General features: G+C 47.4%; 11 protein-coding genes across 11 annotated transcripts; 4 read left to right on the top strand and 7 right to left on the bottom strand.

The window, feature by feature from the left end:
• Positions 1 to 1561: 1561 nt before the first annotated feature.
• N7481_007520 (uncharacterized protein) lies at positions 1562 to 2239 on the top strand (the record flags this gene model as incomplete). Its single annotated transcript, XM_057266739.1, has 1 exon — positions 1562 to 2239. The coding sequence occupies one exon, from the start codon at positions 1562 to 1564 to the stop codon at positions 2237 to 2239; it is 678 nt and encodes a 225-aa protein (XP_057120940.1).
• An 854-nt stretch (positions 2240 to 3093) lies between these two features.
• On the top strand, positions 3094 to 5099 carry N7481_007521 (cytochrome P450; the record flags this gene model as incomplete). Its single annotated transcript, XM_057266740.1, has 7 exons — positions 3094 to 3292; positions 3348 to 3480; positions 3607 to 3798; positions 3860 to 4011; positions 4077 to 4303; positions 4367 to 4638; positions 4694 to 5099. The coding sequence occupies 7 exons, from the start codon at positions 3094 to 3096 to the stop codon at positions 5097 to 5099; spliced, it is 1581 nt and encodes a 526-aa protein (XP_057120941.1).
• Positions 5100 to 5606: 507 nt separating this feature from the next.
• On the bottom strand, positions 5607 to 7419 carry N7481_007522 (amino acid permease/ SLC12A domain-containing protein; the record flags this gene model as incomplete). Its single annotated transcript, XM_057266741.1, has 3 exons — positions 5607 to 6130; positions 6190 to 6934; positions 6985 to 7419. The coding sequence occupies 3 exons, from the start codon at positions 7417 to 7419 to the stop codon at positions 5607 to 5609; spliced, it is 1704 nt and encodes a 567-aa protein (XP_057120942.1).
• Positions 7420 to 8140: 721 nt separating this feature from the next.
• On the bottom strand, positions 8141 to 8904 carry N7481_007523 (uncharacterized protein; the record flags this gene model as incomplete). The annotated part of the gene is made up of 3 exons (XM_057266742.1): positions 8141 to 8487; positions 8540 to 8599; positions 8655 to 8904. 3 exons carry the CDS (start codon positions 8902 to 8904, stop codon positions 8141 to 8143), a joined length of 657 nt encoding a protein of 218 aa, XP_057120943.1.
• A 53-nt stretch (positions 8905 to 8957) lies between these two features.
• N7481_007524 (uncharacterized protein) lies at positions 8958 to 10204 on the top strand (the record flags this gene model as incomplete). The annotated part of the gene is made up of 4 exons (XM_057266743.1): positions 8958 to 8982; positions 9050 to 9436; positions 9488 to 9846; positions 9893 to 10204. The coding sequence occupies 4 exons, from the start codon at positions 8958 to 8960 to the stop codon at positions 10202 to 10204; spliced, it is 1083 nt and encodes a 360-aa protein (XP_057120944.1).
• Positions 10205 to 11507: 1303 nt separating this feature from the next.
• On the top strand, positions 11508 to 13219 carry N7481_007525 (uncharacterized protein; the record flags this gene model as incomplete). The annotated part of the gene is made up of 7 exons (XM_057266744.1): positions 11508 to 11665; positions 11730 to 11743; positions 11806 to 11878; positions 11928 to 12259; positions 12317 to 12898; positions 12958 to 13073; positions 13130 to 13219. 7 exons carry the CDS (start codon positions 11508 to 11510, stop codon positions 13217 to 13219), a joined length of 1365 nt encoding a protein of 454 aa, XP_057120945.1.
• Positions 13220 to 13900: 681 nt separating this feature from the next.
• Positions 13901 to 14368, bottom strand: N7481_007526 (tautomerase family protein; the record flags this gene model as incomplete). The annotated part of the gene is made up of 1 exon (XM_057266745.1): positions 13901 to 14368. One exon carries the CDS (start codon positions 14366 to 14368, stop codon positions 13901 to 13903), a length of 468 nt encoding a protein of 155 aa, XP_057120946.1.
• A 797-nt stretch (positions 14369 to 15165) lies between these two features.
• On the bottom strand, positions 15166 to 16209 carry N7481_007527 (sterol desaturase family protein; the record flags this gene model as incomplete). The annotated part of the gene is made up of 1 exon (XM_057266746.1): positions 15166 to 16209. The coding sequence occupies one exon, from the start codon at positions 16207 to 16209 to the stop codon at positions 15166 to 15168; it is 1044 nt and encodes a 347-aa protein (XP_057120947.1).
• Positions 16210 to 17504: 1295 nt separating this feature from the next.
• On the bottom strand, positions 17505 to 18758 carry N7481_007528 (biotin synthase; the record flags this gene model as incomplete). The annotated part of the gene is made up of 2 exons (XM_057266747.1): positions 17505 to 18467; positions 18552 to 18758. 2 exons carry the CDS (start codon positions 18756 to 18758, stop codon positions 17505 to 17507), a joined length of 1170 nt encoding a protein of 389 aa, XP_057120948.1.
• Positions 18759 to 19757: 999 nt separating this feature from the next.
• On the bottom strand, positions 19758 to 20708 carry N7481_007529 (uncharacterized protein; the record flags this gene model as incomplete). Its single annotated transcript, XM_057266748.1, has 1 exon — positions 19758 to 20708. One exon carries the CDS (start codon positions 20706 to 20708, stop codon positions 19758 to 19760), a length of 951 nt encoding a protein of 316 aa, XP_057120949.1.
• A 1078-nt stretch (positions 20709 to 21786) lies between these two features.
• N7481_007530 (uncharacterized protein) lies at positions 21787 to 22624 on the bottom strand (the record flags this gene model as incomplete). Its single annotated transcript, XM_057266749.1, is given in 3 exon segments — positions 21787 to 21900; positions 21952 to 22269; positions 22286 to 22624. 3 exon segments carry the CDS (start codon positions 22622 to 22624, stop codon positions 21787 to 21789), a joined length of 771 nt encoding a protein of 256 aa, XP_057120950.1.
• Positions 22625 to 24090: the final 1466 nt, after the last annotated feature.

The raw sequence follows: 24090 nt of genomic DNA on the forward strand, positions 1-24090 counted from the left end.
CCGACATTGTCGGCAAGAACATTCCCCAACTGAAAAATGAAGGCATTTCCACATACTTCGTACAAAGGGAGAGAAAGACCCTGCAGTTATTGCAACAGTGGAGCCCATCCTGTCAATGAGTGCAGAGGCCATTTCCTCCGAGGCCACCACAGTTCTGTCTTCTATATTCTCATGGATCAACACGAGCCGCCCAACTTGAATACCTACCATACCAATCACTTCGGCAAGGTCAGACACAGTTTGGAATTTCGCTATAAGCAACGAGCTGACATCCTCTATTGTAAACTTGATCACTTGGCACCGATGTTTGAAACAAAGCCTTGCCGGGGGCTCGTCACCGAAGACCTTGAGCAAATCAAATTGGGGGGGAAAATCTGGCAAGCATCTTACAAACTTCATTTGCACGCTCCGGGTCTTCTTGGAGCGCATCGCTCCAATCAAAAAGACATCTAGAGAAGTCATCTCGGGCCCTTATATAATGATAGTTCAGTATGAGCTCCGCCATTATGAGGACGGCCACGGTAACTCTGAAGATACTTCCGATCTTGGACCTTGAGTCTTGAGCCCGAGAAATTTAGCTTCAAACTTAAGGTGGTATACTCTAATAGAGAAGAGTTAACCTAGTATATGTAGTAATCAAAGCAAATTCTGACAAACAAAATGACAAGTCTATTTTTGGTCTAAGAACAATAAACAAACAACTGGAACAAACAATGGGGTCATAGTGGGTTAACAAAACCGACAAAGAAAATATGTTGCAGTTTTGGGGTTGGCGAGGGTAGGAACACCCACCGAAGAAAGAAAGGTGATGGAAATAAGCTCTGAGAGATATCGACAAATGTGCATCCACGGCAATAGCTCAAGTTTGGAGTTTTACTGTGAACACACGGCATACGGTATCAGTTTGAATAGCTTGTATACTCCTTTGAAGCATGCCATAACCAATTGCCAACCTTGGAACACTATGCTACTAGTAAGCTCAAGTTTTGCCGTCATATTTCAAAATTTGCAGAATAGTATTCTACAGGTGAAATCTCAAGGCATATATACTACGCAATTGCGAGCTCATTATATTCAATTTCATCCAGCTCAACTTATCAACCCTCGAGACGCCGGTTTTCGAGCCTTTCAAGGCTCTTAATATGTTATGGTCTGCCGTTGGGTTCTATGTATTCAAAGTCACTCTTTCAAAGATGTTTGTGTTCAATCCTTACACTCAAAGGTGCCGAGAATTGCGCTGGAGATCCCCAACCGAAAGTGTAGATTTAATACAATCCTTTCGTATCTATCAATGATGGTTCAGCAGACTCGACGTTTGCTCTTGGTTCGATTTCTTTGAATATAAGGAAGCAGTACCTGATTGTTGATTGTATGATAGGGTGGTGTTTGTTTGTCTTGCTTTGTGTGCTTTGAATACCTATACTCGGTATTGTATATATTGTGCTTTGTTGTCGATTATGCTAATTTTCATCGAATGATTATAAAACTGACACCTGATCTGCTGATCGAGTCTCTGATTCCAGTCATTTCGGATATACTGACACTTCCACCAACCAGAAACATGTCAACCGCACAGCATCTTGCATTCGGTGAGTTCCAGGAACAGGGAGCTTTATGTCAAGCATGGATTACTAACCCCAATACCCCCTGTCCAATTGGTATGAGTCAGCTTACTTCCCTGAGTGATCTAGATGAAGATTCCTGGAATATCAATACCCATCCAAACGGCTTGCCTCATTCATACACTTCTGTTCAGATGCAGGATCTGAATGTACCGAATCAGCAATATCATCTTATAACCGCTGAAATGTATTCCGATGGAGACACAGAACTTTCGTTCAAAGGACGGGCTGGACAAGGGGTGCTTTTCATCGAGGATATAATGAGAAGCAAGGGATCGACTGGTCCTTGGATATCCGAAATCAGTAAGGTAGTCTACGAAGACCACTTCGCTCTCGATACCCTGCGGCACGTCTTTGTGACTAACATTAGCAACGAGGAAACGAAAACATTTGTAAATGCTCGCCTTAACCTTGGTAGAGACGAGAAGGTTTGGGAGAGTGACGCTCCGCAATTCCAGGAAATACTAGGCACTCGAATTGGTAAGCTTGTGGCGTATCTTCTCCTGGGTGCCTTTCCGCGAGGGACACGGAAGATTTCTCGCATTGCCATGTGGAATACGGGACATCAGGTCAAGTGCATCCAGTCCCGGTTCGATATTGAGGAGATCGACGCTTAGCCTTTTAAATACAGAGACCTCACTAACCCTTAGTTTAATATATCGCAATTGAATATTTTTGAAAGTCGATGAACTCTTCCACATTGAATCTTAGACCAGATTTGTAAAGAAAAAGTATAATTTCACGATGAGACCGCTTTTGGTAACTGTTTCGACGTCGTACACTTTCCCGATGAAGAAGGCGTACTAGTATCAGCATCGCTGTTTCATAGTGGCGCAGAGGCGCTCTGCAGTCTGTTTAGAGCGGGTTTCTCATCCAATCATATTGATGACGATTCCCCATGAAATCATGTACTGCATTATGATTTGGCGGTAGATAGCCTCGGCCCCACATAGTTTTAGTCAAGTCTACCTTGCAGCTTTAGTCGCTTTTCCATCCCGTCTTCGGATTTTGCAATTGGCAGAATATTATTGAGTGATGGAGCGATGGGCCCAACACCATGACGCCGAGGTTCTTATTTCATAAGCTCTGACACTCCATTTATGCGACGGTATTAACGATGCAAGCAATGCTGACAATAAAATATCAACATAGGACCCACTAAAATAACTGACAGCTGGGACTGACACGGACATTCCCTCGCCGAATCAAAAGCGATGTTCAGGGCCGCGGAGCTAAAATGGGTAACTGGTATGGAGACCATGAAAAAAAGCTAAAAACTTAGTTGCATGCACTGCCTAGCCCATGCAACAACCTGCATTCGCCATTGTGAAGTTTCGTGACCAGGGCTCGACCCCACATGTATTTATTTTCAGCTGTTGCGTCCTCCTTTTGTGATCCTTCTGCTTAAACAACTCGGAATCTCCAAGGTGTGTATTGCAAGTTTGGCTGAATCTACCTCGTATACGCTGTCATGGTGTCCACACAACAACTGGCTGTTCTGGCCCTTTTTGCCACTCTGTTATTTGCCTTCAAAAAGCTTTCTGGGAGCAAAAAGGCTGGGAAGCTGCCACCTGGTCCAAAGGGAATGCCAATTATTGGAAACTTACTGGATCTACCTCCTGCGGGTCAACAGGAATGCGTTCATTGGTTTAAACATAAAGAGGTTTACGGTTCGTCCCCCTGGCTGAGAGAAAGCTTGTTGCAACTTTTGACGTGCTTTAATAGGTCCTCTCAGCTCTGTCACGGTTCTTGGGAAGACAATCATCATTATCAATGACAGAAAGCTGGCACTGCAAATCTTAGAGAAGAATTCGGCGAAGCATTCTTCTCGGCCTCGGCTTGTTTTTGCCGACGAGCTGTAAGTGAAACCTTTTTTTATTAGTTACAACGGGGTTGTTGGATCGAATCGAATCCAGTTGCCTCAGGGGAAAACTATTTTCTACCGCAGAACAGAAGATCGACAATATGCTAACGGATGATCTAGGTCCGGATGGGGAAATGCACCTTCAAGCCAAGACAACACCGCCCTTTTGAGGTCTTACCGACGGGCCATGGCCAAGATTATTGGAACGCGCACTTCTGCATCTAGATTTGATGGGTTGATGGAAGAGGAGACACAGCGTTTTCTTTGGCGGGTTCTTCAAACTCCCGAAAAATTTGTTGACCACATTCGAACGTATGTTTTGTGCCAATTTGGCAAAAGGTCCCGTATTTCATCGCTAATATACACACGACAGTGAGGCTGGTGCTTTCATTCTAAAGATTACGTATGGCTATAACATTGAGCCTCATGGAGACGACCCCCTTGTGAGCCTCGCTGACTTGGCTCTACAACAATTTTCAAATGCCATCGTCCCAGGGGCATGGCTCGTTGATATGATCCCTGCGCGTCAGTCAAATATTCCGGATTTCCTTTCAATATGAACAAATGAATTTGCCTAACGCAGGTCGCAGTAAAATACATTCCGGAATGGTTTCCCGGCGCAAATTTCAAGAAGATTGGTGCCCATTATCTCGAAACCCTGACCAGCCTGGTTGAAAACCCGCTCGCATTCACCAAATATCAAATGAAAGAGAAGAAGGAGCGACAATCGTTCACCTCAACTCTCTTGGAGCAAGGTGAAGATGAAGGTGTCACCAAGTGGTCTGCTGTGGCATTGTATGCCGGAGGAGCGGATACGGTAAGAAAGGAACTATTGAGGTGTTCGAAGGAAATGATTCTCTGACATGCAATTACCACATAGACTGTTGCCTCTCTTGAAGGTTTCTTTTTGGCCATGGCGCTGTTCCCTGACGTTCAACGGAAAGCACAAGAAGAAATCGACAGAGTTTTTGGCAAGGCATATTTCCCTACAATGGCCGACCGAGAGAAGCTGCCATACACCGACGCAGTTGCGAAGGAAGCTCTCCGGTGGCATACAGTTGCAAACCTCGGTGTTCCTCACAGAACCGATGAAGATGATGTTGTGGATGGCTTTCTCATTCCGCGAGATGCTATGCTGCTCCCTAACATTTGGTGCGCAACATCAAAGATGACTTGATATCTGCAATTTTGCTAATTCATCTCTCAGGTCTTTCAACAATGATCCCGAAGTCTATCCCGAGCCTCGCGTTTTCCGCCCAGAGCGATATATCCCCTCTGAAGGACACGATGTTGCCCTTGATCCGGCTGAAGTGAGCTTCGGGTTTGGCAGGAGGGTTTGCCCCGGTCGGCAAATCGCCGATGCTTCACTTTTCCTCACCATTGCAAACACACTGGCCGTTTTTGATGTGAGGAAGCCGCTTGGAGAAGACGGCAAGGAGATCGACCCACCTCAGGATTTCACTCCAGGAATCATCAGCCACCCAATTCCTTACAAGTGCAGAATTACCCCTCGCACCAAGGAACATGAAAAGCTCATCGTCGATTTTGAAAAGTACCATCCATTTGAGAACAGTGACGCAGATGACTTGGATAAAGCCCTGAGGTCGAGTTAGACAAGTTGAACGTCATGAGGATATTGGCAGTTGTTAGATATTTGAAGATACCGATGCCAATGAACTACGTCCAGAGAATACAATCGTTTCCCAAAGCCAATTTTAGCCGTTCTAGATTCGAGGACGAAAATTCCAGTATAGAAGAAGAAAGCCCAAATACTATTATCTGTGTACTATTGGTGCATTATCTTCTGTACCTGGGTTTATATTTTATTGAGACTAAATAAAGTAGCAAAGCCAAACAGCTGTATCTTTTATCAGAGTGATTTTTGTTATCATCCACAGGTATTATTTACAATGACAGAAGTCCAAAACCATGAATGTGGTGATATATGCAACTAAATAGGTGGATAGGGATAGAGAGATCTAAGATTTGGCAGGAGGAAATGGAAGAAATCCTGATTCAGAGTTTATTCTGATATAGGCTAGTGTGCTGGATCAACAAAGTTTGTCAAACATTTCAACAGCCGAGCCTTTTACCCTGCTTGATGGAAGAAATGCGTGAAATTAGACGACACGGTCCAGAACGCGTTTCCACATGGAGCGGCTCTGGTCTGGGGTTGCAAACTCCTCGATCTCCCCCTCTTGAAGTCGGCCAGACCAGAGGTCCATCTCTGAGGCACGGGCAAACTGGAGTCGTAGAGTCAGCAACATTTCAACGAATATAAACGTCGTCGCCCAATTAAATACCTTGGTGCGATATAAAACTTTCCATACAATGATAGGTACAATGAAGATGGGTATACCAATGTATGCAGCCACAAAGGTCGATGCGGACCAATTTCCCTTGAGGAAGACATGAAAACCGGTAATAAAGGTGATGGTACTGGCGCCGATAAATCCATACCATGCTGTGAACGGTTGAAAGGGAGACTTCCAGGGAAGAGACTGGCGGTTGACACCCTGAGCCTTCAGTCCGGCATGGAAACGAATATAACAAAAGCAAAGCGTTGCCCATGCTATGAGTCCAGCAACCGTTCCCAGACTCTGCAGCCAAGCGAAAGCCTGCGCCGCGCCACCTTTGCCGAGACCTATTGGTTTCCAATTAAAAATTACCCATGGGTGCAAGAATGTATTCAGTTTTACTTACTCAGGTATGCCAAAAGCCCAAAAAGCCAAGCTGTAATTACGGCCACATAAGGGACACCCTTCTTGGTAACCTTTCCGAATATCTGTGGTAGTTGTCGGTCTGTTGTCATGGCTAAGATCATTCGTGAGCCGACCCAGCAATATGAGTTCCCTGCAGACCAGGCAGAGACCAGAATACAGGCGTTTATTATCGAGGGCAAAGCTGAAATCCCTGCTGTTTTAATAGCAATAACAAAAGGCGAACTGTGCGCATTACCGGCCCCAGATATAAGGTCCGGATCCCGTGGGTCGACTGTTATACTGATGAGGAGCGCTCCCAGAATATAAAAGAATCCGATCCGGTAGGTGATATAACGTGCTGCTTTCGGGATAGCATAATGTGGATTCATTGCCTCGCCGGCTGTAATCACAACGGTTTCAATTCCGATGAAACTAAAAGACGCGTTTACAAAGGCGGATAGAAACCCAAGGAAGTGTCCTTTAGGGCCCATAATGCCATTGTAGTTTGTCCATGCGCCAGGATCGTTCCAGTAGCGGAAGCCAATTCGGTCACGAGCTGTGATGACAATAGAGACGAATATAAGGCCAATGAAACAAATAACCTTGACGGCGCCACCCATCACTTCAGAATCACCATAGAAGCGGACGCTCATAAGGTTAATAAATAGAATAAGACTAAGGCTGACAGTGATAACCACGGCCGGGGTTATATCACTCCAATACGATACTATCAAAGCAGCAGCGGACTAGAATAATGAGCGTCAGTAAGTCCAAGTGCAAGGCAAAGCATGCATACCGTTTCCGAGGCAATAGCAATCATGAAGCAATATCCATAGGAGATAGCCAGTGAGAAGCCCACTGCCGGGTCAATGAAACGGGTAGCCCAGTGTGGAAAAGACCCAGCTGTAGGGAACAAGGTAGCCAATTCGGCAATGCTTTGCATTACACACCACAAGACTGAGCCAACAATTATGTAGGCGAGAAACAGTCCTGCGGGGCCAGCTTTAGCATACGCAGAGCCAGTACCAATAAAAAGACCGGTACCGATACCACCACAAAAACCGATCATAGTCACTTGATAGTTATGGAGACGACGATGAGTAGCACCCCGGCCGCCAATATTAAGTTGCAATTCATGTTTAGCATCAGTACAAGCCTCACTGACAGTGAAATCTGTCTGTCTGTCGGTCTGAATCGCCTCATCGGCCGTGTTAATGTTTGGATCTTTCATCTTGTCGCTTTGAGCGAGTACCCGACTTTGTTGTTAATGTAGATTTCCGATCCCGCATTTACGAAAGTCTGCGTGGGGTGGGGTTTGCGTAACACAATAGAAATTGTTTTTGATAGGTAAGGGGGGGCTTCGCGAAATCACCTTTGAGAATATACTCGAAATCCCGAACATGTGAGCGGAGAAAGATAAAGGGTTTCTGATTATCATTTTCTGGTATCTGCGGGGTACACCTTACGCTTTGTTCGGGGTAGAACTGAACAAGTCTAATCATTGGCCGCCGGCACTGGGAACGGCTTGATCGTTGCCCTCGACCTGCGGGGAACAGTCCGTCCTTAACATTTTGACCAATCACAGCTAAGGCAACTATCACCGGATCCATGCCGAAGCCTCTTGTCTTTGCCTACCCCCTTTTTACAAACACCAGAATTCCCAGGACTGTTTTCATCTGACCCGCGAGGAAAACGCTGGCGTTCACGCATGGTACTAGTCTGCTGCGGCTGTCGGGAGGCTGATGTGGATAAGGAAAACCAGAATGCATTGATGTATATTCGCTTTGGGTTGGTTTCTCAAGTCCCCTCGGCGCAATAACTAGTATATCCCTTGAACCCTTCAGTTATTTCGCCCGTTGTTCGAGCCTTGTCTCTCTCATTCATGTCTATGTAATGTCATTAAAGGGAAAGGAGTATAGCATGCCTCAAGGCCCCGGGCCAATCGATTATTCTCAAGCATTATGGGGAGGTAGACCCCTCATAGAGATTAAGATGAAGTCATCCTCATCATCGTCATCTGTAATGTTGAATACATCCTCTTGTTCGGTCTTCTTCACGTAGAAACGCGATGTATATTCTCCACCGTCATTCTCAACGAGTAGAAAATGTCCGTACCAAATGAAATTTGATGGGACTTGGTTTGACGTGGCATTCTGGGTAAAGCCAACTTGGTGATCGCTCGAGTCTGGGCGGCGAACAAAGCATTGTTGATTTTGAAAAGCGGGCTGGCTCGTACCATTCGCCCCGGTTGAGTTGGAAGCTGGATTGCCTACCATAGGGCCGGACTCACCAGGCGTAACTAAATCAGTGGTCAATTTTCATTCAATAGACGTGAAATGGAAGGTTCATACAGGAAACTTGACCAACATTAGTTGCATTCCAGGGAGCCTTATTTCCAACCACAGCATCACCTACATCCTCACAGGTGGTCAGCGGAAGAGTATTTTCATCTTTCATGGAACCCACCGTCAGCGTAGTACATCGGAAATCCTCCAATGCTGTCACCAAAGGCATATAGGCTATACGATTCCGATGGGGAGGATCGCGATGAAATATGTTTCGCTGACACTGCAAAGCCCAATAAAAGCAATTGCAGCCCAAAGGAGGTCCGCATCATGGAATGAATGAAAATCCAGATTGGGGTGACGAGGTCGTTGTTCGTCTCACCAACAATCTCCCAAACGACCTGCAAAATGGGACTAGCATTCACTTCCATAGAGTCCGGCAATTTTGGACAAACCAGAACGACGGTGTAGTGTCAATCACCCAATGCCCGACAGTACCAAACAACACGGTCACCTACAGATGGCGTGCTATGCAATAAGGCACAACCTGGTACCATTCTCACATAGGCTTACAAGCCTGGGAGGGACTATTCGGTGGCATTGTGATTCATGGTCCGGCCAGTGCGAACTACGACGAGGACAAGGGTGTTATAATTATGAACGATCGGGATGTCAACACTGTGGATGAGCTGTTCACGACTGCCCAAAAAGATGATCATCCCACACTTAACAACGCTTTAATTAACGGAATCAACGTATTTGGATCGGATGGTGCGGCCAACCAAACTGGTACTTGCTTTAACACATTTTTCACCGAGAAAACATCCTACCGGCTTCGCCTGGTAAACGCTGCGTGCGACACTTACTTCAAGTTCTCTATCGGAAATCACACTTTGACAGTCATCGCAAACGACCTTGTCTCAATCACGCCCTACAAGACAAATGTTCTCAACCTTGCGATGGGTAAGAAAGACCATTGACCCCTTCAAATGATTCCTACTAACGCATATCCAGGACAACGATACGACGTCATCGTCAAGGCTAACAAGGCATCGATCGCGAAGAAATCTGAATGCGCGCCATTCCTCAAACCGCATGCTCCGAAAATAAATCACCCAAGAATATCAAGGGAATCATATACTATGGCGATGAGCCTGCGAATCCTACCACGATTGGTCACAGTTATACCGACAGCTGTTCCGACGAGGACATGTCGGATCTGTCTCTCGATTGTCTCCGAAAGTGTTTCTTCGAGTCCCTATTATAACAGCTCTGAACCAGTCTCCCTTGGTAAAAATGGGGGTGGCCTTTACCGATGGAAACTCAATTCAACCTCGATGCACGTTGACTGGACAGACGCGACTCTGCTGGAGGTTTACCGGGTCCACCATTCATGGGCCAACACCAGCGGGGTGATAGAACTCCCCCCACAGGAATGTGTGGACCTATGTTGTCATTGAAACCACTCTGTCTATGCCTCACCCAATCCATCTACACGGGCATGACTTCGTCATTTTGGCCCAAGGCACTGGACTATACGGTGGCGAGATTACTACACTCGCCAAGCCACCCAAGCGTGACATCGCTATGTTACCAGAAAATGGCTACTTGGTTACTGCCTTCAAAACAGATAACCAAGGAGCGTGGCTTCTGCATTGCCATATCGGCTGGCACACCGAGGAAGGTTTTGCGATCCAGTTTGTCGAGCGCTATACTGAGATTAAGCTATAAGAATCTGCATTAAAACTGCGAGACTGGGGTACATACGAGAACAAGTACATCGTCGCCCAAGATGACTCGGGTATTTAATCGTTTCTGTTCTTTACCCATGGACAACTTCAAGTTCAAGTTCCTCTCAGGGAGGCCTTTCAAGATTGGCCACGTCATTTTCAAAGGGGCGAGTTGATATGTACTCTTCGGACTGTCAGTGCTCACTGGTTAGTTTTACTAGGATATACCAAACTAGATAATGGAAAGTTATGTTCGCTCGATTTCCTCGGGTCCCCCTTCAAATCGATTCTCCAAATTTTCTCAACCTTGCCGAATATGTGGAGAACGATTCGGAGAACAAATGGGGTAACGCGGGGAGGGACTGGGTGAGTTTCAATGACATAAAAACTTGAATTGAAGATTGCTCGGGAAAGATGTGAACAATTTATTCCCGACGCTTTGGCGATTGGTCCCTGATCCACTGATAGTGCCCGTCATACGATTCAGGTCACGGTGGTGGCTGAAGCTTGTACCTTTGCCCTGACTAAAGAAATTTTCTGTCAGTGGCGACCATGCGCTTCGAGCCGCGACGGGCCACGGTTGATATCAATTTCCTTATTGCAGCCATCCCGAGCCGGTCTTGGCGTTGCCACTGGCAGAGGTTTGCCGAAGCTTCCTTATTATATTCGCAGATTTTTGTCTCCTTCATCGCTCGGGATTCAAAAGATATCCCATGGAGCCTCGCGCGATCGTAGTTAAAGGGGAGATTTTGGCACTTGGCATTACTCTTGTTGAGATCGGAAACTCACCATTTCCGGCTACCGTCGGGGTAGCCACGAGGGTCCCGAATTCCTATTATCTAATGGGTGGCCGAGCCGAAGCTTTCATTGGTGTATACCTGCAGTAAAGTGGAGATGAAGATCCACCGTCGCGCCCGGAAGTGGGCCGAAAGGACGCTTAATTCTGGCTGATCGCAAGCAAGCCCCAAGCTTTGCATTTGTATGACCAAATTGGACCCTGCGTAGAGGGTTTGCGCTCCATGAAAGAATGTGCTCATAGGAATTCTAATTACTACCGATAAGCCCGATAAATCCCGCCTTATTCAAGTCCCGAGCCCCGGAATTTGTGCCCCAAACCTTCCATAAAAAGCAGTTAGTCGCGGGGGTCTCGGCTGTCGCATACGACGTTGAGCTCCACACCCCCGGCTACCCAAGAATTTTTGCACACATACATATCTCTTCTTTCGTCTCCTGATTCTCTCTCTTTGTCTTCTCCTCGATTTGGCTTTTTACTCATCTACGGCAGACCCTTGTACATTTTCGACATGATTATTGAAGGAGTTCCCACGCGTCCGGAACCCGTTGACTCGGAGGCCGGATCGGGATGGAAGGAAAAGGAGTTTGAAAAGGACATGCCCCAGTATCAGGATGCATTTGGTGACGAGACCAACGCGGAGGTGAAATACAAGACCATGGAGTGGTGGTAAGTTGTTTCCAATGCGATAAACCTTTTTGATAGACATGATATCTAATTCATGGTGTTATAGGCAAGCTGGAATGTGTAAGTGCATCATCGCGCAACGATCGCGTAATTCGGAAGGAACATATCTCTGACTGAACTAGTTATGATCGCTGAGTCCGTTTCACTCGGTGTTCTGTCTCTCCCTGCGACTCTCGCCTCGCTCGGTCTTGCGCCGTGAGTATCACGATACTGGTTTCTTCCAACCCTCGCTAATATCCCCCAGGGCTCTCGTTCTCATTATCGGCCTTGGTCTTCTTGCCACATATACTGGATATGTCATCGGACAGTTCCATCAACGCTATCCCCACATCCAGAACCTTGCCGATGCCGGCGAGGTTCTCTTTGGCGCGTTCGGACGCGAGCTTTTCGGTATTGGTCAGCTCCTGTTCTCGATCTTCATCATGGGTAGCCACATCTTGACCTTCAGTGTCATGATGAATACGATCACCGAGCACGGCACTTGCACCATGGTTTTCACCACCGTTGGTTTTGTGATCTGCATGGTCTGCTCGCTGCCCCGTACCATGAAGAACATGACATACATTTCCTGCGCTTGTACGTTGAGCTTCCTACCGATTCGAACGAAATATTTTACTAATGCGCCCCCTTCAGCTTTTGTCAGTATTTTCACTGCTGTTATTGTTACCATGATCGGCGTCGGTATCCAGGGTCAGACTGCCCCTATCAAGGCCACCATCGACACCGATTTGTTCCATGCCTTCACTGCCGTCACAAACATTGTCTTCGCCTACTGCGCCCACGTCGCTTTTTTCGGTCTTCTGGCTGAGATGCGCGAGCCCCGTGACTTCCCAAAGGCACTGTACATGCTGCAGACCTTTGAGATCATATTTTACACCGTTGCGGCTATCGTCATCTACTACTATGCCGGTCAGAGCGTTACTTCCCCGGCCTTGGGATCCGCCGGTCCAGTCTTGAAGAAGGTTGCTTATGGAATCGCCATCCCGACCATTATTGGAGCTGGTGTCGTCAACGGCCACGTCGGATTGAAATACATCTACGTTCGTCTGTTCCGTGGTACCGATCGCATGCACCGTCGCGATCTGACCTCTTACGGCTCCTGGGTGCTTATCGGTCTGATCTGCTGGATCATTGCTTGGATCATTGCCGATGCCATCCCCGTCTTCAGCGACTTGCTGAGCTTGATCAGCTCTCTGTTTGCTAGTTGGTTCAGCTGTAAGTCAATTTTTGTGTTTTCTTTTATATCTGTTACTGGTCACTAACACAATTTTCAGACGGACTCGCCGGTGTGTACTGGCTTCACATCAACCGAGGACAGTGGTTCTCTTCCCCACGCAAGATCGGCCTCACTATTCTGAACACCTGCATCGTTCTTATCGGTGCTTGCATGGTAAGTCGTTGCTCCGGAATATTGATACCAAGTTCTCAACTAATTTATTACAACAGTGCGGTCTCGGCCTTTACGTCTCCGGCAAGGCCATTCACGACGATGCCTCCAACAACGCATTCTCCTGCGCCAACAACGCGGAGGTTTAAAAGCTCATTGATAGACATTAGACTTGTACGATGCATTTGCATTTCATGACTGTACTTTATCATCCATCTGTATATATGGATCCGTTTATACTATTGGACATTAGCCTGTTCGATTCTGCAAAATAGACCGTTAGAGCATTCCCCTTCAGCCCTGATTACGCTTCTTCGAGTTATGTCTATGATATAGTAAGCGTAAACGAGGTTTTCATCCGAGCCTCCGTATGGGTTGTTCGGTGTATTTTTCTCTGAGAGTCTGTTCGGACCAGGTACGCTCTGGCATTTCGCTTGATCCACCGAGAGCTGGGAAGAATGAGCCGCATCCGGCAGTCAATGCATATACAGTGCCCAGAATAAGCTTGAAATTATAATTTGGAATCATTAGAGCACCGGTGGATTTCTTACTGATCAGAATCGGCAATAGCTACCAGCATAGATACTCCCGCGCCTGATGATACGAAAAAAAAAATTTCATCTGCATTACAAGTTTGTCTCAATGCCAAGAACTTCTTCCAAAGTGACATGGTGACTTCAGGCTTATGACCAGACACTCTATCACCTACCGCCAACATTTAAGAGATAAACAAAGTCAAAAATTGCAGCCAGATAGAGACGATATCCAATTTAATCAAAACATCTTTGGTCCTTGCACGGCATTTCTCAACGCTCCAATGATTTCAATCTTCAAGCTTCCTCATCCACGGGAGGATACGCGCCCTCATATGGCAAAGCAGCATTCTTCTGCACCCAGAGCTTTTCCTCGTCGCTTTTAAAAGGAGGCGGGATCAAGCTATTAATCTTCCAAAGCCGACGCTCCGTTTCTTCAACATGATATTCAAAATCATAACCCTTATCTAAGAGATGGGGCTTCATGATTTTATCAAGGCGCGATGTAGTACGAAGATAAGCTTTATCTTCGTCGGGAATACGAACGGCAATATGCTTGATGACGACGCGAACGAGTGGTTTAGTCGAGACCGGCTTCCCGCCCACGTAGACGTTCTCGTCTTTAATTTCGTGGAAGTGCGTCAAGACGTAGAAGGCTGGTAGCCCCAGACCGGTGTACATTTTTGTTATATCTTCTGCGAAGAGTTGTTTGGATTCGACACTTTGGAATGTGTTCGGGGGGTGGTAGATCTGCCAAAGGGGCATGGTGAGGGTTGGCCGGGTGGCGGGCAAGACTTTGTTGTGGGAAAATTGGGATAAAATGAGCTTTATTGGCAAGAATGGTTTAGAAGACGGTATTCTTATACACGGTGACTACAAATTTATATAATACTGGTCGGTGAAGTGATTCAAATACTATCAGTAATCCGACCGTGGAAGCCGGAGAAGAATAGTCAACAATTTAAATGCCACCTTCGTGAATAGGCTTTGTGCGTCGTTGAACCCGAGATCCAAATACAAACATACGTCACTTGTACGTTTCACAGATGGTATTTACTCTGAAAATACTTATCACCTGAGCGATGAAATGTGACTCCGTAGGTAAATCGCTGATGAGTAAACATTTTTGGACGTGGCAATTCTATGATTATTCAACATTCCATTTCCAGCTAGGTCGAGCCAATGAAAATATTGCCATAATATTTCCAAAACTATATTCACAACACGGGAGGTAAGATATTGATTTATTGCATCTGATCTTTGAACGTCATTCATAATGTGCACTGGCGCAAGATCGGCCGTCGGTTCCGAATTGTCCACACCGAGATGTGTTACCGGTGATTATCCAGGCGGAGGGGAAGGTGCTAGATTGGCCTCGAGCATACAAATGGACTCTAGCCTTCATTTTGGCTATTTTCATTGCTGTGGGTAAGGCTTCAATCTAATGATTCCAACGTTCACTCGGCATTCAAGCCAAACAAAAGGACAAACGTACAGAACATGTTCATAAATCATCTCAAGTAATCCACAAAAGGAGGATGACTGCACCATTTCAAAAGGTCCTAAAAAAGCGGCATCTTTGCCACATTCTCATAATCAATATTGTCCTCAACAGACTCAATCCGCTCCGTACACGTTCCAAAAATCTTATCCCAAAGCCGAGTCTGCTTCCCATAATTATGCGACTTCCTCCACCCCTTCCGATGATGCAAATCATGATCTTCAATAACAATATCCGCATCAACCATCTGCAAAAGCCAGCTCAACGTACTCGGAACAGTAAGATGCATCCTTAGACCCGAGTGCCCAAACACCTCCGCAAAAGCAACATACTGATGACAAATCCACCACTCATAAAACCCCATCGGCAAGCCCATAAGTCTCAGACTCGCATATGTCATGAATGGGACGCCGACCATGTCGAAGAACTCCTGCTCATGGTCCGCGTACGCGGCGAGTAGCGGGTTCGGATGTTTGGTCAGATGGTGCGTTCTGTGGAATTTCCAGAAAAATCCCACGTCGTGCATTAGTCGGTGGTACCAGTAGAACCAGAAGTCGAGGATAATACCATATAGGCCGATTTCGAGAGGTAGCCAGGCCCATGATAGAGAGCTGGGAAGTGCGTCGCGGTTATAGCAGAGGTATGTTGCCATTACGAGGCGGGATCCGGTCGTTTTGTAGAGTGATGCTACTACCTTTGCGATGCCGACGTCCGGCACGCCGTCGCGCTCGTGCTTGTCGCCGTCTAGGAAGCCGTATTTGTGGCCTAGGCGTCGGAGGACGTGGACTTGGTAGATAACTGTTGCGTTGAAGGCCAAGAAATATAGGTTGAATGTTGCGAATGGGCCGAGTGTGCGGCCTGTTGCCATCATGTAGGTTTGGTGGAAGATTAATGGTAGGGCTGAGTAGAAGAGGACCCAGCGCTGTAGAGACCATTGGGGCATGTATGGAATCTTCTCATCTTTGGAGTGTACGGGCACTTCTTTGTTTAGATCTTGGGGGTGGGCGTTTAGGAGCTCCAGGGCCCAGTGGTTGTGATTCCATTCTTTGCGGTCGGCGGTGCGCCAGGTGGATTTCATGGAATCCTTATTTAGAGGCTGTGCCATGATGGCGTTGTGTTCTAGTCTGCAGACGGACTAGAAGTACTTTCCAAGTTTCACACTGTGCTTGGTTCGGCTGAGCTACGAGGAGTCGTGGTGGGTGGGTGAATGTGTTTATATCTATACCTATCTCCTCACAGCACATGCGAAAGCGCAAAACTACGACGCCCTCTATGAGTGGATCAAACTTCCCCAACAAAAATGCGCAACAAATGAAGGCAAAGATCGGGAGGGCCCCATGGGAAACTGGGGCAGATCTACCGGTAGTTCGTCCATGTGAAGGTTCTCCCCGCATAGTCTGCCGAGGATTTCGGGCATGAAGTGGGAGGATTTGTTATGCAGTGTTTTCTATGGGGTACATAGCAGTGTCTCCAATTCCAGGCATTCCCATAACGTATGGGATGCAGATCAATCGATCAAGGTTATTCTAGATGGTGCACATTATGCTGGGTTTGAGGCGTCGTGCAGATGATTAGCCTCGGCTGGCACTAACGTGAAAGTCAACGAATGGAAGATCTGCGATCGCCGGCCAGGAACAGATGGCTCGCTTAAGTTGAGGCAATATTATTGGTTTACGAGGTCAGAATTGACCCATAATTGGTGAACAGGGCAACAATAGCCCAAACCCGAATTGGAAACCTCTGCGACCGTGTGAAAGTGGGAGAGAAAAGGAATGGGGAAGTGGGTAATGTAAAGATGGCTATATGGCTATATGCTCGCTCTTATATCATTTAGTGTTCCTGGGTCTAACACAACCCTGTGAATACCTGACAATCCACGCTGGCTACAAATTTGTTGCTACTCGCACTCATGCCTGTGCTGGTGCATCAGATCTCGCGGACACTTCCTTAATTCGCCGGTCTCGGGCAAAGTGTATTAGTGACTAAGGGAGAAATCGGAATTCTTTGACAACTCTCCGGGGGTATTCCCTGGAAAACGACTAAACTGGGGAAGCCTTTCCGGGGATCGTCTTTCCCGAGGGCTTCAGTCTGGTGTGGTCTGGTCTAGAGTGGATCGGCTTTGTGGTCTTCCTTGAGTCTAGAATGCATAGCATGAATCCATGATTGAAGTCCTGGTTACTGGGAGTGACAAGCTAATACTACTAACTAATGTGTATGTGTGGTATAGTAATGATCTTGAAGTATCTACAATGACTGATATTGAACTATCTACTACTAATCTACTCAGCATTTCAAACATACTAATTTCTAGTGGCTGTGGCTACTCAAACAAAAAAAATCAAATTCAAATAATTCATTTTGCGGGCTTTATTAGGCCCAACTTATAAATTTATAGCAAACCTATGAGCTAGTTGCGACCGGCGCAACAGTCTCCGCCTCGTCAAGAGGAGTAGGCGTCACGGAGGGCGCCTGCTTAGGCTCAGGCTTCTCGAAGCTCTTCATGGGGTAGTAACCCCACTTGTCAAACATAGCACGGTCCTCGCCCCATCCATTACACTCAGTCGTCAGCATCTTTTCACCGGTAAAGACAGCGTTCGCACCAGCCTGGAAACAAGCAACTTGTTGCTCCTCAGTAAGCGCAATGCGACCGGCCGCCAATCGGACAATCGTTCCCGGCATCACAACACGCGCGGTCGCAACAGTCCGCAAGATCCGATCGAAAGGAATCATTTTCCGGTCACCAAGGGGAGTTCCGGGGATAGGTACCAGGGCATTAACGGGGAAAGACTCGGGGTGCTTGGGTAGCGAAGACATAGTGTACAGCAGACCGACGCGGTCAGTGTCCGACTCGCCCAGGCCCAAAATACCACCGGAGCAGACGTTAATTCCAGCATCACGGACGTGGTCAAGAGTACGCAGACGCTCATCGTACGATCGGGTTGTGATCACGTTGGGGTAGAATTCACGCGAGGTATCGAGGTTGTGGTTGTATGCTGTCAGACCGGCATCCTTGAGCTCCTTTGCCTGGTGCTGGTCGATCATGCCTAGGGTCACGCAGACTTCCATGTTCATTTCGCGGATACCGGAGACCATGGCCTTGACGTTCTTCAGACTGGTCTTGCGCCCACGCATGTCACGCCAGGCGGCACCCATGCAGAAACGTGTGCTGCCGTTAGACTTGGCGATGCGGGCCTTCTCGAGGACATCGTCAACGGGGCTCATCTTGGTTGCTTTTAATCCGGTGTCGTGTCGGGATGACTGGGCGCAGTAAGAGCAATCCTCACTGCAGCCACCGGTCTTGATGTTCATTAAAGTGCACATCTGGATGGCGGATGGGTCATGGAAGCGACGGTGGACAGCTGCCTGGAGAGGTATTAGCCATTGTTCTTCGTCTGATCTTGATCTAATTGGCTATTAATTTGACGGTACACATCAAGGATGACTCACCGAAGCGTATGTGAGTTGGCTCAGAGGGGTGTTATACACCTGGGCGACCTCCTCCCGGGTCCAACTCGTGCGCGGGGCACTAGCTGTGACTGCCTCGGCCAAGGCATTGGGGATTCTATTGGGGATGGCAGTGCTTGCAGGGCCTTGAACAGTCCCGTACGACCGTACGAGGGACCGGGGGAGTGACCGGGCGATGGGGAGAGACATTTTGTGGAGAGAAGAAGGGGAGGAGGGGGGGAGAAAGAAGGAAGAAGAAAAGAAGAGGAGAAAGTGATGGGGTAATAAGACGACAAGAAGAGACAACGAATAACACTCTGTGGGGAAAGCACCAGCGATTATTGGTTCCGATGGGCTCGGAGCCAACTTTAACTGCAGCGCCCTGAAAGTTAAGTAAATCACTTAAGTAACTCTTCGTTAAGAACTTAATTTTCGCTCAAGTTACCCGGTTATCTCCCTGGTTTCGGTTGTCTGGGCTCCAGCTCTATTTCACACCGGCCGATTTAGGAGCTTCTCGCTAGCTGTTGAGCAGGTTGACCATGATGATACTCTGTTGGGATCTTCCCCTTTCCCCCTTCCCCCCTAGTATTCCGTAAATCTCCTTCCCAAAACTTTCCCTCGGAGATCACAAAGTTGGTCCGCCGATTGTAACCGAGCATTGGTCTATGCTTCCTATTTTATCAGATGCGATATTCCAATGTGATCAGCAATTGGTGTTGTAATTCGTCGAGTCACACCGTAAACGCTTGCGGCACTGGCGGTTCTGTTGAACCCCCCCTCCTCGTTGCGTCACCGTTTCTTAGGGTTCCACTTCTCCCGTGATCAACCAATGATCATCCCCATATTTGAAGTGGAGGGGCGAGAACCAGAATGGTGAGGGTGAGCAAGCCCATGCCTGTGCCCATGGCCCGTGCTGATCACTACCTTACAGCAGAGGAAGTGAATTCCGAGAGTTCACCGAGGGCCAATGCGGAATGTCTCGGCGGGAGAAAGTAAACCCAATGCCAGTGCCACTGATATAGTGCATACAATTTGCTACCATTTTAGGAAATTTCAGTCGTATCATAGAAGAGAACCATCATTATTCGTATTGTTAAACATAAACTTGAACACGCATTCATAGTATCATCATTAGTGGGCGGTGATCGGCCAGCGATCCGATTTTCCGCCCGGTTACCCACCCAGGCCGTCGGTCACAAATTATATAAATCACAATACTAGCACCACCAACACATTGCTTCTCAACAAAATCTGGAGCAAACCAAACAGAACATAACAGAATGAAATCATAAAAACCTGCGCCCAGGTCGGTTCATTCGAAAAGGAGATTTTCCTGGCTAGGAATTGCAAATCCGCAAAAGATCCCCTCCCAAAGCGGACATAGCCATCGATAGAGCAAAAAGCATGGAATTTCACGAACATCAGCGCCCGGACACCGAAGCAGAACTGAAGTAGAAGAAGCCAGACAGATTCAAGAGATACGTCATCAGCAGATCGGAAGGATGTGTGGGCACCGGAAAGGCAGGCCGGGGTGAGAGATGTACGGTCGCCAAGAGACTCAGGGACGGGACGCAAAACATTGGATGTGCGTTCGTGGCTGATCTGCACTTGGCTTTCTTCAGCTTGCGTAGGTAGATCGGGGATGGGGGTAGAATCGGGCGTAGTGTCGAGGTCGGTGTGTGTTGACCGGGTGGCTACAATTGAGGTTGCGGTGTCGCTCTCAATAGCTAAAACAGGGGCTGGGACTTCTTGCAAATCTTCATCCTCCGACGCGTTGTTCAGTTCATCATCCTCGGACTGATGTAATATTTCAATCGGAGTTTCGGAATGAATCTGAGCTCTTCGAAAGTCCTGTACAAATCCCATCCATTCGGATTGCAAGCTTTCTCGGCGACTGTCGCCATTTACACCGTGTCGAGACGAATGCACAAGTAGATTGGACAGATTGATAAGATGCTGGTCGATCGTTTGCCCGCCCCGCTCAAGCCGACCTGGAGTCTGAACGAGGATCTTGTCTGCGTCGGCCAGCCTCTGCTTGCCAAGCGGGTGATTGCATGGCTTGGTTCCTCCATAGAACTTGGTAAGCCCGAAGCACTTTTCGCCTTCGCCGAGCGAAAGGTGGAGAATTTCTCCAAGAGAAAGATCGGTCGGCATCGACATAGTGATAGCGAAGATGGTGATAAAAATAGAACAGTAGATAATGTACTCCGTATTCAGCAGCTAACCTGATCTGACTGTAACTTGAACCAGCGCGGATGCTGTGGCAACGATTGAAGGCCGAATGAACTGCCAGAATAAACTGGATCTCTCATTTCCAGGACAACCGTCGCCACATTTATGTGCGACTGTATCGCTCAGGACGAGACTCAGCCTCGCAATGTGCCTTATTTAGAGCGCCCATATTTAGGGGAACCCCAGCCCAGCTTTAGACCTACTCAAGTTTAGATCAGCCACACTACATCTTAAGCGCCCGGTCTAAGAGTGTGGTGCAGCATTAGCCACAGGCAACAAGAAAACAGAAGGGGGGGAATAGTGCAAACGGGGGCCATGTGGGTGAAAATGTGGTGGGCTGAGCTGGCAAAGGAATCGAACCCTTGTCTAGGGTGTGGCTGATGAGAGATGCCTGATCTTTGAGAGACCGCTGTTCTGTGCACGGTTGATTTAGTTCACATGAGCGAGCGGCCCGAACCCTCTGTGGATTTGAAGTTGGAGCGAGGCGGTCGGTGCTCCAGGGCGATTTTACTTGTCAATATTATCAATCCAGAAATGGATATTTGTTGTCTCACGATTATGAATCTACGATTTGTTTAAATTAGCACACAAGATCTGAACAAGACTTGTTGGGTAGATGAAAATGCCTGTTCTAATTTCAGATCCTTGGAGGGGGGCTATGTCAAATGCGTACTTTTGAGCGACCAGGGTATTTCCCTAGCCCGTGATAGAAGACAATCGCGTACATTGAACGCCCCGCATTTGTTTCGTAAATGACGTCAAATGAGTCCAAGCACTGAGACGATGTTGCTCCCAGGCTGTACCTGGATCTGATTTAGAGAGAAGCCCGATGGATGTTCTAGTTTAGGTCTAGGTGTAACCGGCTTTCTGAAATCAACAAAAAAACAGTTTCTAGCAAGGAGTTTGAGAAATTGACATAAAGGGGCCCAGGGAATTCATTTTGAATAGGAGAGCTATCTGCTAGTAGAAAATCGGAGTTGGATCACGAAGTATCGCGTACGGTTTATCATCTCTGCGAGGAAGTTTCCGCGTTATCCAGCATCTCTTGCTCTAGACTCGCGTGCACAAAAGCTGCCGTCCCATGAACGCTGTTGTAAAGAAGAGGTTGCGAGACATAGTACTAATCATTCGGTTAGCAAATTAATGATGTGGAGGGATGGTAACAACTCACCTCATAAGAAGCCGAAGAGTTCAAGCTACAAATAGAGACAGTCCCATTATAATCCAGTGTGCCATTCTCATTTTTGACCACAAACGCGTCAACAAGGTGGTTATAGCATCTTCCCGCTGCCTTCCTTGCTTCGGCAGCAAGGTTTTTGGGCATATAGCCTAGTCGAGCTGCTTTGAATAAAGCGGTCGTAAACATTGCCGACCCGCTAGATTCGATGTAATTCCCCTGCTTGTTGGGAAGAGTCATAACTTGCCACCAGCATCCTGTCTTCGGATCGGCGGCTGAGATCACAGATTCGGCCAGTTGAATCAATCTCCGCTGAAGATAGTCAGACAAGCGTTGGGGGGAATGGCAGCGAAAGCTCCAAGCTATCCACGAGCGCCATGATATACCATCCTAAAGAGCGGTCCCAGACAATTGGACTAGCCCCGGTGACTGGGTTCGCCCACGACGCAGTTTTTGACGCATCGTAGCCGTGAACAAGGAGACCGGATTCGTTTTGGTAGCAGTGAGTCCAAAGCAGATCAAGTTGGTGAATGACATCGTCGGTAACAGTCTCATTCTTAGGATCGAAGTGAGCGGTGTAGGACAAGAGAAACGGGATCAGAGAGTACATTCCATCGAGATAGCTCCAGTTGGGGTACTCGAAGTACCAGTACCCCCCCGAGCGCATTTCTGTTCTGAAGGTTAATAGATTCTCGCAACGAGTGAAGAGCATCTGAAGCGGTGGAAGTGTGATATTCCTCAAATTGATGTAGGAGCCCTTTTCCAGTGGACAGCCGGTCCAAGGGGTAACCGGTATCTTTTATCGCGTTGAGAAGATATGGCTTGATGCTATCTGTGCTAGTTTGCAGGTATTTTTCCCAGTTGCTCTCTGCGCACACTGATCCAGGCGTGTGATAGTAGTCGATTAGACGGATAATGGATGACTGGAAGAAGCCCACTTGAAGATAAGTGGAGGCCGCTGGGCTTGACCCCTGTTGAACAACAGCTTGACCCCGCGAAATGACGCTGTCTGCCATCCAGGCGGAATATGGGCGGTTGCAAGCCGAGACATTGCTGGCAGAGAAAAATATCAAGGTGAGGGGGAGAAGTGGTAAATACATCTTGTTGATATCAAGGAGCAAACGAGGCAAAGACGATCGTGCGAGCGTGTTCGCGCCTTGTCGATCATTTCCTTAATAGTATGTTGTTGCGGGTCGGTGATTCTGGGCTTCCAAGGTTGAGATGGCCTGTATCTCCCAGCACCCAATTTCGTCCTTGCTACTGCTGCGTACTCCTTGTCTCACGATCGCAACGAGTGGATTATATGCTACCTTGGGCCCATCGAAAAAAGGAGGCACTTCAACAAGGTTCAAGTTAGACCCCTGAATTTTACTAACTAGAGGTAGTATTCTTAGAAACTTGACAAAATATATTTCTCTGCTCTCACCTGGGCAATAGTACTACTAATAGTAGCCAAAGATGCTACCAGTAAGATAGTAGATATCGCCGATGATGTTCATAATCCATATCAAAACTCCCAGCAGAGGGTTTCAGACTACAATTGAGTTGGGTAAGCTACAAACGGCTAAGGGTGCGGCATTTAATTTATATATGGATCAAGTGTTGGAAAACCATGAACTACGATGATTTTCAACTTTGATAAATGTAACTATAAAACCGCCCCTTCTTGATCCGACCAACTGGCACATCCTCTGCCAAGGTGGCCAGCGCAATAGAGCCGACTTCAGCCGCGGGCTCACCAACTCCCATACAGGGACACCTACCAATCACAGTATTTCTGTACTAACAGAAAAATGACCAGATGGCCCAGAGGGTTTGCGTGATGAGAGCCTCAACACTACTATGGATCCTGTTGAGGTGCGATGCTCTAGGGCACCCGCTACCATCCCTTCCCTAGATATCTCGAGTTAAACATGATACTTGATTGAACAGAACACCAGATTTACCCGAGGCTAGTTGCTTTAGCCGTTTCTTTGACACAAAATATTTCCACGGATGTGATCAAGTCCCGCTTGGCCGTTCGGGTTTGTGGTTGTTTGTAGACAGCAACGCTTCCAGGGATGATCATCAGGATGAGGGACTGGTACATTCCTTGTGGTAGCTGCAAGTTGAGGGGTAGCGCAATCTAAGAAA

The sequence above is a fragment of the Penicillium waksmanii genome (assembly GCF_028829765.1).
Source record: "Penicillium waksmanii strain IBT 27052 chromosome Unknown utg000007l:1.0-4314555.0:1.0-4317578.0, whole genome shotgun sequence".
Lineage (NCBI taxonomy): Eukaryota > Fungi > Ascomycota > Eurotiomycetes > Eurotiales > Aspergillaceae > Penicillium > Penicillium waksmanii.